This window comes from Bubalus kerabau, chromosome 1 (assembly GCF_029407905.1).
Source record: "Bubalus kerabau isolate K-KA32 ecotype Philippines breed swamp buffalo chromosome 1, PCC_UOA_SB_1v2, whole genome shotgun sequence".
Lineage (NCBI taxonomy): Eukaryota > Metazoa > Chordata > Mammalia > Artiodactyla > Bovidae > Bubalus > Bubalus kerabau.
In genome coordinates, this window is record NC_073624.1 from 480921 (window position 1) to 494796 (window position 13876).

Here is a 13876-nt window from a genome sequence, read left to right on the forward strand (position 1 = left end):
TTTTCGGCGCCGCCGCGCGCGCCTTCCTCCGGCTGAGGGGACCCTGAGAAGGCGGGTCAGGTCGCGCGCGCCTTCCTCCGGCCGAGGGGGCCGGGCCCACGCTCCGTCCTCGGCGGCGCTTCTGCAGGTCGTCGCTTTTCCGGGGCCCCGAGAAAGCGAATCCGGCCGCGCGCGAGGCCCCGGCGTGAGGCGGAGGCATGGCCAGCGTCCCGCAGCTGGTGGACGACCTGTGTGAGGTCCTCCTGCCGGCCGCCAAGGCTCCCTCGGGCCCGCGCCGCGGGAGCCGCAGGAAGGCCAAGCGGGGCCTCAAGAGGGTAGCCTATGACGCCCTGTTCATGGGCCTCTTTCAGGAGGAGGGCCGCGGGCTGCAGCCCGGCCTCCCGAGGCTGCCGGTGAGGAACAGGATCCTCATGCTGTCCTTCGACCTGCGGGTGGGCGGCCTGGGCGCCGAGGCCGACCGCCTGGAGGAGCTGGTGGAGGGGCTGGAGGCCGCGCCGCGCCAGCCGCTGGCGGAGCTGGGCGCGGTCCTGGAGCTGCTGGTGCGGCTGGCGGGCAGCGGGCCCCCGCGAGTGCGGCGGCGCCGGCGGGGCGTCTTCCTGCACGGCCGGCCGGTCGGGAGAGCCCTTCCCTACGGCGGCTACGACTGCGCCGACTTGAGCGAGTTGGAGGCGGATGTGCGGTCGCTCATCTCCGGAGAGGAGTCTCTGTGTCGAGACCTGGTCCGCAAGACGCGGCAGGTGATGGAGGCGGCACCGGGCACCGGACTGCCCGCCGTCGGGCTCTTTTCGTACGGCGACCCCTGCTGGGACAGGTTTGAAAGGGACACCCGCGTCTCGCTCTTCGGAGCCCTGGTGCACAGCCGCACGGCCGACCTGGACGTCCGCCTGGACCTGCCCCCGGTGCCGGACAGCGCAGACCTCTCCGGACTGGCCATCAAGGTAGAGTGTTTGCTTCCCGTCTGCGGCTCCTCGGGCTTGAGAAGCGCCTCGTTTGACCCTCCTTCCACTGTGGCAAAGGGAGGACAGCCGGAGTCCCTCACTGGCGGTGGACCCGTGGGGTGGGGCTGCTGGTGCGGATTCCCAGCGGCCCCCTCCCCGCAGGCCCGAGTCACATGCCACTGTTTTCTTGTATCTGTCATTCAGTCATTTCTCCTGCCTTCCAGTTGATGTTTAAATTCCCTGGTGGCTCAGAGGGTAGAGAATCCACCTGCAGTGAAGGAGACCCGGCTTCAATCCCTGTGTCGGAAGATCTCCCCGGAGAAGTATCCCACTCCGGTATTCTTGCCTGGAGAATTCTATGGACAGAGGAGGGCTACAGCCCTTGGGGTTGCGAAGAGTCAGAGGCGGCTGAGCACAGCATGCCTGCTAGGTCACTTCAGTCCTGTCCGATTCTTTGCAACCCCTTTGGATTTTAGCCTGCCAGGCTCCTCTGTCCATGGAATTCTCCAGACAAGAATACTGGAGTGGGTAGCCATTCCCTTCTCTAGGGAATCCTCCCGACCCGGGGACTGAACCCTCATAGCTTATGTCTCCTGCCCTGGCAGACCGGTTGTACAGCGTAGCACGCAAAATGAAGTCTGATTCCTCCCTGTGTACTCAAGTACTCAGTAGCCATAGGTGCCAAAAAATCATTTCTCCTGGCTATTTGTGCCGTATTACATGCTTTTTTCTGGATGAAGTGGGATTTTTCAGACCTTGTTAATCATCCTTTGCCTTTGCATTTTGTAGCTTTGCTGAAAGGATGTGGTGTTATTGTTCAGTGGTTCCTTTAGTGGGAGACACTTACATTGTTTCCAACCATAATGCTATAGCAAACACCCTGGGAGAAGTGAATCTTTCTGTGTCTATGTGATTTTTTTTTTTTTTATGCCGGGTTCCCCAAAATGGAATTTCCAAATCAGAGACATGTTATGGAAAATGTCATTGTAAATTATGTTGAGGCTCATAAGCCTCAATAAGCTTGTGTTGTGTGAAATTGGAAATTGATAATGAATAAATTTAATTTCTTAAAATGACTCACTGGGGGCAAAAACATGGTGTAGTAGCTTGTGTGCTTGAGAAAAAGAGAAGAAATGTTCTGTTTGGTCTTTCCCATAGAGTGAACAGGAGTGTGTGGAAGGGTTCCTGGAACTCTTCTCACACTGGGGTGGAATCCAGACAGCATGCCACAGGTAAAGTCCTTTTCCCACGGGCTCCAGGTCCCTCCGAGCGTGGATCAGTCGGAAGATGAAGGGTTCCAGTCAGCATCCAATCTGACTCCTGACTCCCAGTCTGAGCCGGGCGTGACGCCAGACGTTGACCTGTGGGACGCTGTGCTCACCTACGAGGCCAGCAAGCGGAGATGCTGGGAGCAAGTTGGATGGTTTGTGAGCCTTTGCCCTAAATGCAAACCCTGCCCCTCCCCTGCCCTCGAATGTGGCCTTTACTCAGCCCAGATTAGGGACTTGGAAGTTTCAGTCAAGCTGTGTGCAAGTTGTCTGAGGGTTGAGAGAACCACCGGGAGAAACCTATAGAAGTTCCCACTGAGCCAGTAACGGCTGCGGCTCACATCCTGGCCGTGACGGCTCCCGGTTGAGGTGGTGGGCTCTGTGGTTGGTGCCGGGCACGGGGTGCTGCTGAGGGAGTGCTTCTCACACCTGGGAGGCCTGAAGGTGGTGCTCCCCTGAGGGAAGCCTGTCATCGCAGTGTTCCCTGATGGGTGCTCTGAGGCCAGATCTTTCAGCCCATGGCGTGCTGGCGTCTCGCAACCTCCCAGAGTGGGGGTAGAGGACCCATCTCCCACATGTTTGGGCACCTCTTCTCTGCTGACAGATCTGTGGGACGCCAGCGCGGGGAGCATTGAGGGAGAGAGTCAGGGTTTTCAGGGAGCCGAGTGCCTTCCGACGCAGCCTTGGCTCCTGTGGGGCCTCCCTGGGACGAGCACGTGCTCGGGGTGTTGTGTGGGCCCTGCTCCTGCTGGAGGGGCTTTCCTGCCGTGTGCACCTCCCCCGGGCGGGGCCCACTCCTGACTCCCCGAGCAGCGCCAGCACTGGTGGCCATCTGGTCCTGCAGGAGCGCCCTCGCCCTGGGACTTCCTGTTCGGCCTTCATCTGTCTTGTGTGTACAAAGCAGACCTGATCGCCTGCTGCCTGCAAAGCCCTCGCAAGTCTGCACACTGGCCATCCAGCAGCACTACTTTCTTTTGTGAATGTTCACTAGTGGATTTCATTTGCCAGTTCTCAATTTTCTTGGCTCAGTTTTTCAGCTCACTCTTTAGTAGCAGACATGATTGCTCCGCTGGTCCATGTTCTTATCCCCTTTTGTGAATGCACTTAATCTCTTCAGTGTCCCCCTGAAGCAGAACTGACCCCACAGCTCCAGAGTGAGGATTGCTTCTTGGTGTCCCTTCAAGCAGGATGGTGGCCAGCACTTAGCCTGTGCCCCCGCAGGAGACACCGGCCACCCGCGGCTCTTCCACTGCCTCTTCTGTTGTAACTGGATGCCCCTGCCCTTGAAGCCCGTTCCTCAAGTTCATTTGGAGAATCTTGGGAATCTGTTGCAGTTGGATCCCAGCCACTTGCTAGTTTCTTGCCAGGAACTCTTGACAAATGGGCAGTCAAAGCTTCCTTGGCAGCCACAGCCCTTGATTGTGAACTCTGCCCTTGCCTGAGACCCTCGGAGGACCCCCGCCCCTGTGCTTCACCCTGCCAGCCAGCTTGGGTCTCCCTGCTGCCGGCATCTCAGCATCTGTCACCCTTTCTGGGGAAGTGGTCTTTTGATGTTAAGGGCCAAGTTCTCGGTGGGGACAAGTGTGAATGTGGTGTTTGCTTCACGGGTTCTCATCTCAGCTCTCAGTCACTGAGGGAGTTGACCTGGGAGAGTGGTCAGAGGCCGATGCCTGTGTGCGCAGTGGGGTGGCACCTGCAGCCCTGGGGCCTCGGGGGGCTCTGGAGCTCCAGAGGCTCCTCCTCCGCTCCAGCTCTCCGTGCCCCAAGGAGCGAGGGCTGCTATGGTGGCCTAGCTGGGCCCCCCTGCTGATCTGGACACTCAGGACTGGCCCGCCTGCTTCTCCTGCATGCCCGGCTGTCCTCCGCTTAGCCAGCGCTGCCTTCCAGGGATGGCGATCGGAGTGTGCTGCTCCACCCTGCTCAGCCCTGCCCACTGGGACTGGCCGCAGGCCCCTGCCCTCAGCCCTCCCATGCTGAGCCCAAAGCACCTGGCTCCTTTCTCCTCCCATCTCTAGGCTTCCATGCAGGCCGCTCCCGCCCATGGGGACACTGCTTAGGGCGTGGCCTTGCTCCCCTGGCCTTCCTGACCAGCGTCTCTGTTCCCTCCGTCCCTTTAGGGCCCCTGTCCTGGGTGGCACAGCGCACCTCCTCGCAGCCTGTGTCTCGTTGCGGCGCCGGCCCTGTGAGGCTGGGCTCGTCCGCCTGACTGCTCTGGCCCCTGCTCTTGGTGAATGAGGGAAAGGGCGCCTTATGATGCACCGTCCATCAGAAAGCATTTTTGGTCTTAGCAAGTTCTAAGGTTTTTCTTGGGCTCCTTTTATTAAGAGTCTACTTCTTCCAGTGGACTTTAAAAGCAGCTGTTTCATGCTTTCAGTAGGAGTTGATGGTGTCCAAAGGAATATCTAAGAAATGATGCTGTCTCTTTGGCCTCTTAAACAGTATGACCAGGCTGGTAGACCTTGTTCTTGAACTTCCTGCAGATCCCCTGTAGGCAGAGACCCTAGGGCAGGCGTGTACCTGTTTTCTCCTAGAATTTCAGGGAACTTTTGGCTCTGTACGATCTTTGTGCTTTCTTGGGCAGAGGGCGATAACATCCTATGACGTGAAGTCTAACATCTTAACCCTTTTGACGTTTCCATCAGTGGCGTTAAGCACATTCATGTGAGGTGACCATCAGCACCATCCTCTCCAGAACTTTTCATCCTCCCACACTGAGACTGTCTCCATCAGACCCTCACTCTCCACCACTGTCCTCCCGCGCTGGGCCTCCACCGTCTCCTTTCTGTGTCTGTGACTTCGGGGACCCCACAGGAGTGGGGTCGTGCAGCACTTGTCCTCGCGCACGACTGGGCTGATCACTCGGCCTCACACCCTCAGCGTGCCTCCGTGTTGTAGCAGCTGACACACGGGCAGAATCCTGCCTCCTGAGGCTGGATTAACGTCCCTCTGCGTGGACAGACCACGTCTTTATCCAGTCCTCTGCTGACGGACACTTGTGCGGTCGTGACTGTGCTGCTCCGGGCCCGGTGTTGTCTCCCACGCAGAGGTCATCGCAAGCGAGCGAGGCCTCAGCCAGACGACCACTGTGTGCCCCGTGGCTGCGGGCTGGGTGGGGACACTTCTGTGCAGTGCTGTCTGATGGGCCTGCTGGACGCAGACTGGGGAGCAGTGGGGAGTCTCATCTGGCCTTAGACATCTCACGCTATTGAGTTGCTCTTTGTCCTGCCCTCTGCTTACCTCAGCTCCCTGCCCGCTCTGTCCCCACAGTCCCCCTGGCCATCGAGAGGAGCCCTACATCACTGAGGCAGGAAGGGATGCCTTTGACAGGTTCTGCCGACTTCACCAAGGGGAGCTGCAGGTGCTGGGCGGGAGCCTCCTGCAGGCCCCACAGCCCGTCCTAGTGAAGGAGTGCGAGCTGGTGAAGGATGCGCTCAACGTCCTGATCGGAGTCGTGTCTGCCACATTCTCCCTCTGCCAGGTAAGGAGCTGAGGTGTGGCCAGGAAGCCATCTTGGCGGCCTCCCTGGGGATGGTTGTCTTGTTTCAGTTTTAAAGTGATTTTCCCCATACGAATGGAATCACGAAGTGTTTGTCCTTTGTGTCTGACTTATTTCATTCAGCATAATGACCTCAAGGTTCATTCATGTTGTAGTCTGTGTCAGAATTTCCTTCCTTTTTAAGGCTAGAAAATACTCTACACGCATGTTGTTTAGTCACTAAGTCATGACTCTCTGCAACCCCATGGACTGCAGCATTCCAGGCTCCCCTGTCCTTCACTGTCTCCCAGGGTTTGCTCAGATTCACGTCCATTGACTCATTGATGCTGTCTCACCATCTCATCCTCTGCCGCCTGCTTCTGCTTTTACCTTCACTCTTTCCCAGCATCAGAGTCTTTTCCAGTGAGTCGGTTCTTGGTATCAGGTGGCCAAAGTATTGGAGCTTCAGCTTCAGCATCAGTCCTCCCAATGAATATTCAGGGTTGATTTCCTTTAGGATGGACTGGTTGGATCTCCTTGCTGCCCAAGGGACTGTCGAGTCTTCTCCAGCACCACAGCTTGAAGGCATAAGTTCTTTGGCCCTCAGCCTTTTTTATTGTCCAGCTCCTATATCCATCCATGACTGATGGAAAAACCATGGCTTTGACTCTGCGGACCTTTGTAGGCAAAACGATGTCCCTGCTTTTTAATACACTGTCTAGGTGCGTCATAGCTTTCCTTCCAAGGAGTAAGCGTCTTTTAATTTCATGACTGCAGTCACCATCTGCAGTGATTTTGGAGCCCAAAAAAATAAAATCTGTCATTGCTTCTACTTTTTCTGCATCTATTTGCCATGAGTTGATGCCATAGTCTTAGTTTTTCAAATGTTCAGTTTTAAGCCAAGTTTTCACTCTTCTCTTTCACACTCATCAAGAGGCTCTTTCTGCCATTAGAATGGCTTTCTGCCATTAGAATGGTATCATCTGCATATATGAGGTTGTTGATACTTCTCCCGGCAATCATGATTCCAGCTTGTCAGAGTGTATGTTGTCAGAGTGACAACATACAGCCTTGACGTACTCCTTTCCTAGTTTTGAACCAGTCTGTTTTTCCATGTAAGGTTCTAACTTGATCTGCATACAGGTTTCTCAGGAGACAGGTGAGGTGGTCTGATACTCTCATCTCTTTAGGAATTTTCCACAGTTTGTTATGATCCACACAGTCAAAGGCTTTAGCGTAGTCAATGAAGCAGAAGTAGATGTTTTTCTGGAACTTTCTTGCTTTTCTATGATCCAGTGTATGTTGGCGATTTGCTCTCTGGGTCCTCTCCCTTTTCTAAACCCAGCTTGTACATCTGGAAGTTCTCAGTTCACGTACGTCTGAAGCCTCACTTGAAGGATTTTGAGCATAACCTTACCAGCATGCAAAGTTAGCACAATTATACGGCAGTTTGAAGATTCTTTGGCATTGCCCTTCTTTGGAATTGGAATGAAAACTGACATTATCCAGTCCCGTGGCCGCTGCTGAGTTTTCCAAATTTGTTGACACACTGAGTGCAGCACTTTAACAGCATCATCTTTTAAGATTTGAAGTAGCTCAGCTGGAATTTTGTCACGTCCAATAGCTTTGTTCATAGTGATGTTTCCTAAGGCCCACTTGACTTCAGGCTCCAAGATGTCGGACTCCAGGTGAGTGACCACACCAATGTGGTTATCTGGGTCATTAAGACCTTTTTTTGTACAGTTCTTCAGTGTATTTTTGCCAGCTCTTTTTAATCTTGTCTGCTTCTGTTAGGTCTTTACCGTTCTGCCCTTAATCATGCCCATCCTTGCATGAAATGTTCACTTGCCATCTCCAGTTTTCTTGAGGAGATCTCTAGTCTTTCCCATTCTGTTGTTCTCCTCTACTTCTTTGCACTGTTCATTTAAGAAACCGTTCTTATCTCTGCTCACTATTCTCTGGAACTCAGCATTCAGTTGGGTGTGTCTTTGCCTCTCCCTTGCTATGTGTATAAAGACCACGTTTTGTTAGCTGTTCATCAGTTGATGGATGCTCTGGTGGATCTCACCTTCTGACTTCTGAATAGTGCTAATGTGCACATGGGTGCATTTAGTTCTTCAGGGTATATTCCTGGGAGTGGACTTGCCGGGTCCTGTGGTGATTGGTTTGTTTATTTGGCTGCACCGGGTCTGTGGTGGCACACGGGACCTTTAATTGTGGCATGCAGGGCCTTTTCAGCTGCAGCCTGGGGATCTAGTTCCCTGGCCAGGGAGCGAACCTGGGCCCCCTGCACTGTAGTCAGAGCCTTAGCCCCTGGACCACCAAGGAAGTCCCAGTAATTCTGTTAACTTTTTGAGCAGCCAACAGACTACTTTTCACCGTGGCTGTGCCCTTTTGCACCCCCTCCAGCAGTGTGTGCTGCTCTGGGGTCCAGTCTGCTACGTCCTCACCAGTGCTTGTTACCCCCACTCCTTTTTTGGTAAATAGTAGCTGTCCCAGTGGGTGTGACGTGGTATCTCATTATAGTTCTTTTCCCCAAAATCCAAATGCTGAATTTTTCTGTTTATTAATTGGAGGATAATTGCTTTTTGGTGTTGTGTTGGTTTCTGCCGTACAACAATGAGAATCAGTCGTGACTATATATATATATATATATATATATACACACACACACATATACATATATCCGTGTGTATATACATCCCCTCCCTATTGAGTCTCCCTCCTGCCGCTTGCCCCCAGCTCTCCCCTGACTCAGGCTGTCACGGAGCGCCACGCTGGGCTCCGTGTGTGCTATGGCAGCTCCCCACTGTCCTGTCCTGCGTGCTCGGTCATGTCTGACTCTCTGAGGCCCCGTGGGCTGTAACCGCCCAGACAAGGACAGTGGAGGGGTCGCCATTTCCTCCTCCAGGGGTCTTCCCGACCCGGGGACTGAACCCATGTCTCTGGCATCTCCTGCACTGGCAGGTGGGCTCTTCACCAGTAATGCCACCCACCAGACAGCTGTTTTATACTGGTAGTGTATCTATGTCTCATTATAATTTAGATTCACATTTCCATCATGAGTACTGCTCCTGAGCACTTTTTCACTCGTATATCTCTTGGGAGAAAGTCTACTTGAGTTTTTAGTTCTTTGCCTCTTTTTTTGGTCAGAGAACGGAAACGTGTTTCCCCGCTGTTCTGGGTGCTGCGGCACAAGGGTGTGGCGCCCAGAGTGGCATCTCAGCCTGCGGACTGCCGCCTCCTCTGTGCCCTCGCCTGCCCTCTGCCCGTCGTTGAGTTGGGCTCTTGAGTTGTAGGAGTTCTTGATGCATTCTGGATATTAATCCCTTACCAGATATATGATTTGCAAATATTTTCTCTCATTCTGTAGGTTGTCTTTTCACACTCTTGATAGTATGCTTTGAAGTACAAAGTTTAATTTTGATAAAGTCCAGTTTATTTTCTTCCTTTTGTTGCCTGTACTTTTGGTGTCTTATTTAAGAAATCACCAAATCCAAGGCCTCTATGTTTCCCTCCAAGAGTGTCACAGTGTTGGCTTTATTCTTTTTAAAATAATTTTGTTTGTTTATTTATTTTTGGCTGCACTGGGTCTTCATTGTTCTGCTCGGGCTCTCTCTGGTTGCAGCGAGCAGGGCCTCCTCGTCACTGTGGTGCTCAGGCTCCTCGGTGCGGTGGCCTCTCTGTTGCAGAGCGTGGGCTCTAGGCGCACGGGCTTCAGCAGTTGTGACTCTCAGGCTCTGGAGCACAGGCTCAGCAGCTGCGGTGCACGGGCTGAGTTGCTCCTCCACATGTGGGGTCTTCCCGGAGCAGGCGTTGGACCCTGTGCCCTGTGCTGGCAGGTGGATTCTTATCCACTGCACCACCACGGAGTCCCATAGTGTCAGCTTTACACTTTAGATGTTTGATCTGTTTTGAGTTCATTTTGTACTTGGTGTGGCTTTAATCTTTTGCATGTGGAAATTCTGTTTACCCAGCACCCTTTGTTGAAAAGACTCTTCTTTCCGCATCGTATGTTCTTGGTATGCTCGTGCATCAATTGACCATGTGTGAGTTGTTTATTTCTGGACTCTCTTCTGTTCCATGATCTTCCTGTTTCTCCTGATCCCACTCCTGTGATGTTTTTTGTGGCCACACCCCTCATCTTGCAGGATCTCAGTTCCCTGACCAGGGATTGAATCTGGTCCACGGCAGTGAAATCTGGAGTCTAACCACTAGACAACCAGGGACGTCCCCAGTTCTACACTGTTTTGATGACTAAAACTTTGTAGGAAGTTTTGACCTTGGGAGGTATGAGTTCTCCACCTTCTTCTTCTTTTTTTTTTTAAGATTGTTGTGGTTATTTGGGGCCTTTGCAATTTCATATGGATTCTAGGATGAGTTTTTCTATTTCTGCTAAAACATCATTGGGATCATGATAAGGTGGCACTGAGTGCACAGGCTGCTTGGGTGAATCATCATCTACTTAAACATCTTTTTCATCTATTTGTCTGTGTCGAGTGTTCGTTGCAGCATGGCGAATCTTCGTTACAGCTTGTGGGGTCTTTCATTTCTGCGAGTGGACTTCGTTGCCCGTGGCATGGGGGATCCGAGGTCCTGGACCAGGGATTGAGCCTGTGCCCCCTGCAGTGAAAGCATGGAGTGCTGGGGAGGCCCTGGGTGCATGACCCTGACGTTATTAGATGCTCCAGTCCATGAACATGGGATGTCTTTGCATTTATTTAGGCCTTTAATTTCTCTCAGCAGTGTTTTCTAGTTTTCACTTTAACAAGTCTTTTGCCTCCTCATTTAAATTTACTTAAGTACTGTATTCTTATACTGCACTTGTAAACGGAATTGTTTCTTACTTCCCTTTTTTGGATTGTTCATTGCAAGTGTATGGAAATATAAATGCTTTTTGTATGTTGATTTTGTATCCTGGTACTTCGCTGAATTCATTTAACGGCTCTAACACGTGTTTTGTGGATTCTTTAGCATTTTCTGTATATAACATGATGTCACCTGCAAATAGATCATTTTACTTCTTCCTTTCCAGTCTGCATATTAAAATTTCTCCTTGCCTAACTGCTGCGTCTGGGACTTGAGTGTTACCCTGAAGCGGTGAAAGCACGTGTCCTTGCCTTGTTGCTTATCACAGGGAGAAGCTTTCAGTCTCACTACTGAGTATAATGCAAGCTGTGGATTTTTCACATACAGTTTTTATCCTGTTGAGCCAGTTCCGTTCTTTTCCTAGTTTTTTTAGTGTTTTTAATTGTGAAAAGGTATTGTTCAGTTGCTCAGTCATATCCAACTCTTTGCTACCCCATGGACTGCAGCACGCCAGGCTTCCCTGTCCTTCACCATCTCCAGGAGCTTGTGAAAACTCATGTCCATCGAGTCGGTGATGCCATCCAACCATCTCATCCTCTGTTGTCCCCTTTTCCTCCTGCCTTCAATCCTTCCCAGCATCAGGGTCTTTTCTAGTAAGTTGACTCTTTGCATCAGGTGACCAAAGTACTGGAGCTTCAGCATCAGTCCTTCCTCTGAGTATTCAGGATGGATTTCCTTTAGGATTGAATTGACTTCTGTCAAATGCTTTTTTTGCATTAGCTGACATGATCGTATGTATGATTTTTCCCTTTGTTCTGTTAATGTATATTACATTGATTTTTGTATGTTGAACTACCCTTGCATTCCTAAGATAAAACCCACTTGGTCATAGTGTATTATCCTTTAACATGCTGTTAGATTCAGTTTGTTAATATCTTCTCAAAGATTTTTGTATCTGTGTTCATAAGGGATGTTGGACTGTAGTCTTTTCCTTGTAATGTCTGTATCTTGCTTTGGCATCAGAAGAATACTGGCCTCTTAGAATTAGGAAGTATTCCTCCTCTTTAAGTTTTGAAAGAGTTTAATAACAATCGGTGTTCTTTTTTTTTTTTTTTTTTAATTTATTTATTTGGTGCCCTGGGTCTTGGTTGCAGCACACAGAATCTTTGATCTTAGTTCTGGCATGTGGGATCTAGTTTCCTGACCAGGAATCAAACCCAGGCTCCCTGCATTGGAAGTGAGGAGTCTTAGCCACTGGACCACCAGGGAAGTCCCAACAATTGGTGTTCTTTAATTGGTAGAATTTACCATTGAAGCCATCTGGTGTTGGACTTCTCTTTTTTGGGTTTTTGTTTTCTTTTGTTTTCTTTAAATCTTAAAATTCACGTGACATTAACATTTAGCATATTAACCTGTGGGAGGTGTCATGTCACATTAGTGGCAGCCTGCTGGCAGAAGGCTTTCTGTGTCCTGTGCCCTCCCTGTGTGTCTAGGTTTGGGGCTCCCGGTCTGGGGGTGCTTGGGGCAGTGCCAAGGTTGGGTGCCCGGGTGTAGTGGGAGGCGGCACCACCCCAGGTGCCCACCCCCGTGACCTCCCTTTTGTCCCGTCCAGCCAGCTCAGGCCTTCACGGTGAAGCGGGGTGTCCACGTCTCAGGAGCATCCCACGAGAGCATCAGCAGCCTCCTCTCCGAGGTGGCCGAGTGCGGGACCCACTACGTGCGCCTCAGCCACTTCTCCCTGCAGCCTGTGCTGGACTCCTCCTGCAGCAAGGGTCTCGTGTTCCAGGTGCGGCCCCACCTCACGCTGCTGCGGGTCCCCGGGTGCTGTATGCAGGCCTGCCCCGGGGTCTCTGAGCCAGGCCGTACTCTCCTCAGTGACGTCAGAGACTGTCAGTTGCCCTTTGGGAATGGTGGCCGGGGACCACGTCTTGCCTGGCCCATCACTGCATGGAAACCTGGGTGGATGTGTTGGGGCCGTGAGAGCGTGGGAGGCATCTGTGGCTAGTGCCGGGGGCCGGCCAGTGGTGTGGAGGGAGCACGCGCTGCCTGCTCCCCGCCGGGCCCCTGGCGCGGGACTGAACCAGGTCTGCCTGAAAGCCTTGTCGTCAGTGCATACGCTGGGCAGGCCCCCAGGACAGTGGGCAGCTGTGGGGTGGGGGGGTTGCAGCGTGAGGCCTGAGAGAGAGCGCAGGCACTGGGCCGGGCCCTTTTCACTTGGGCATCGCAGCAGGGCTGCTGGGGTGATGTGACGAGGTTCGGATTCTAGGATGGGCCTGAGCAGGGCTGGGAGGGCAGAGGGAAACCCAGACAGGACTGCCGTGTTGACTGTCTGGGATGGAGGGCAGGACAGCGGTCTCCTGGGTGCCTGACGTTTGCGCTCGCGCGCTCCAGCAGACCTCCTGGAAGCATGTGAGCTGTGTTGGGGCCATGCTCCCGGCACCGCCCCAGACACCAGTGTCCTCGGGACTGCTGTGGCCTGAGCGGCCAGAGACCCTCTGGGAGTTGGCGTCTGTGCACACAGCCCAGCTGCCCGGGATCTGCACGGCCTGGCGGAGCTTACAGTGGGCTTGGGCTTCTGGCCGGGCTGGGTGTCCACATGTGACCCGCAGATGCCCGTTCCTGGGAAATGGAGCCCCAGGCTTGGGGGTGGAGGCCCAGCTTTTTCCCGCACCGAGGTTGTTCTCTGGTTCTGAGCTTGGTGGCCGTGCCCCGTGCCTGGCCACCCTCCTTCCGGCCCCTGCCCCACAGGCCTTCAGCAGCGGCCTGAGGCGGTACCTGCACCACTACCGCGCCTGCGTGCTCTCCACCCCGCCCACCCGGAGCCTCCTCACCATCGGTGTTCTCTTCAAGAAGCTGGGCCGGCAGCTCAGGTGAGCCTCGGCGTGCGACTTGGTGGCTGGTGAGGCAGGCATGGGCCATGCTGGGTGGTGGGCGGCCTCCTGGTCGGCGTCTGGATGGCCCTTGACCCAGCTGAGTTTATGAGGTGCCCACCAGCAGGCTCAGCCCAGGATCAGGGCTCCTACCCGACAGGCACACAGGGGCCCTGCAGACAGACCTGGTGCCTACACTCAGGAGCTGGTCAGTGAACATGGGCAGAGTGCCTGCTGGCAGATGCCATCTGGAGAAGGCAGAGTGGAAGACTAGGGGTTGGGGGGTGGGTTCAGTGGAAAGGGGTGCCTGCAGGCTGAGGGGAGGAGTGTGGAGGCCCCGGGGCTGGAGAAGGGGTACGAGGGGGAGGCTGAGCCCGGAGGTGTCAGGAGGGCGTGATGGGAGCACAGCCTGGAGTGGGGTGGCGAGGCGGGAGGCCTAAGGGGACTTGGTAGCCATTCAGGATGGCAAAGGAGGTGACCTGGGGGATGCGGTGGGTGCAGGAGGGGCTCTTGGGG

The 13876-nt window shown here is 53.5% G+C and overlaps 1 protein-coding gene across 2 annotated transcripts in view; it reads left to right on the top strand.

Annotated features, from left to right (window-relative positions):
* TUBGCP6 (tubulin gamma complex component 6) overlaps positions 1–13876 on the top strand; it is a 22015-nt gene continuing 8139 nt past the window's right edge. The window contains exons 1-5 of one of the 2 annotated variants that reach the window (XR_008706716.1): positions 1–938; positions 2198–2361; positions 5474–5684; positions 12103–12276; positions 13239–13360. Coding sequence is in view for 1 of the 2 variants with exons in the window: in XM_055559417.1 (XP_055415392.1) it covers positions 198–938; positions 2198–2361; positions 5474–5684; positions 12103–12276; positions 13239–13360 (1412 nt within the window). In the remaining variant the exon portion in view is untranslated. The remainder of the gene's footprint in view (positions 939–2197; positions 2362–5473; positions 5685–12102; positions 12277–13238; positions 13361–13876) is intronic. The other variant, XM_055559417.1, reaches the window with a different exon arrangement.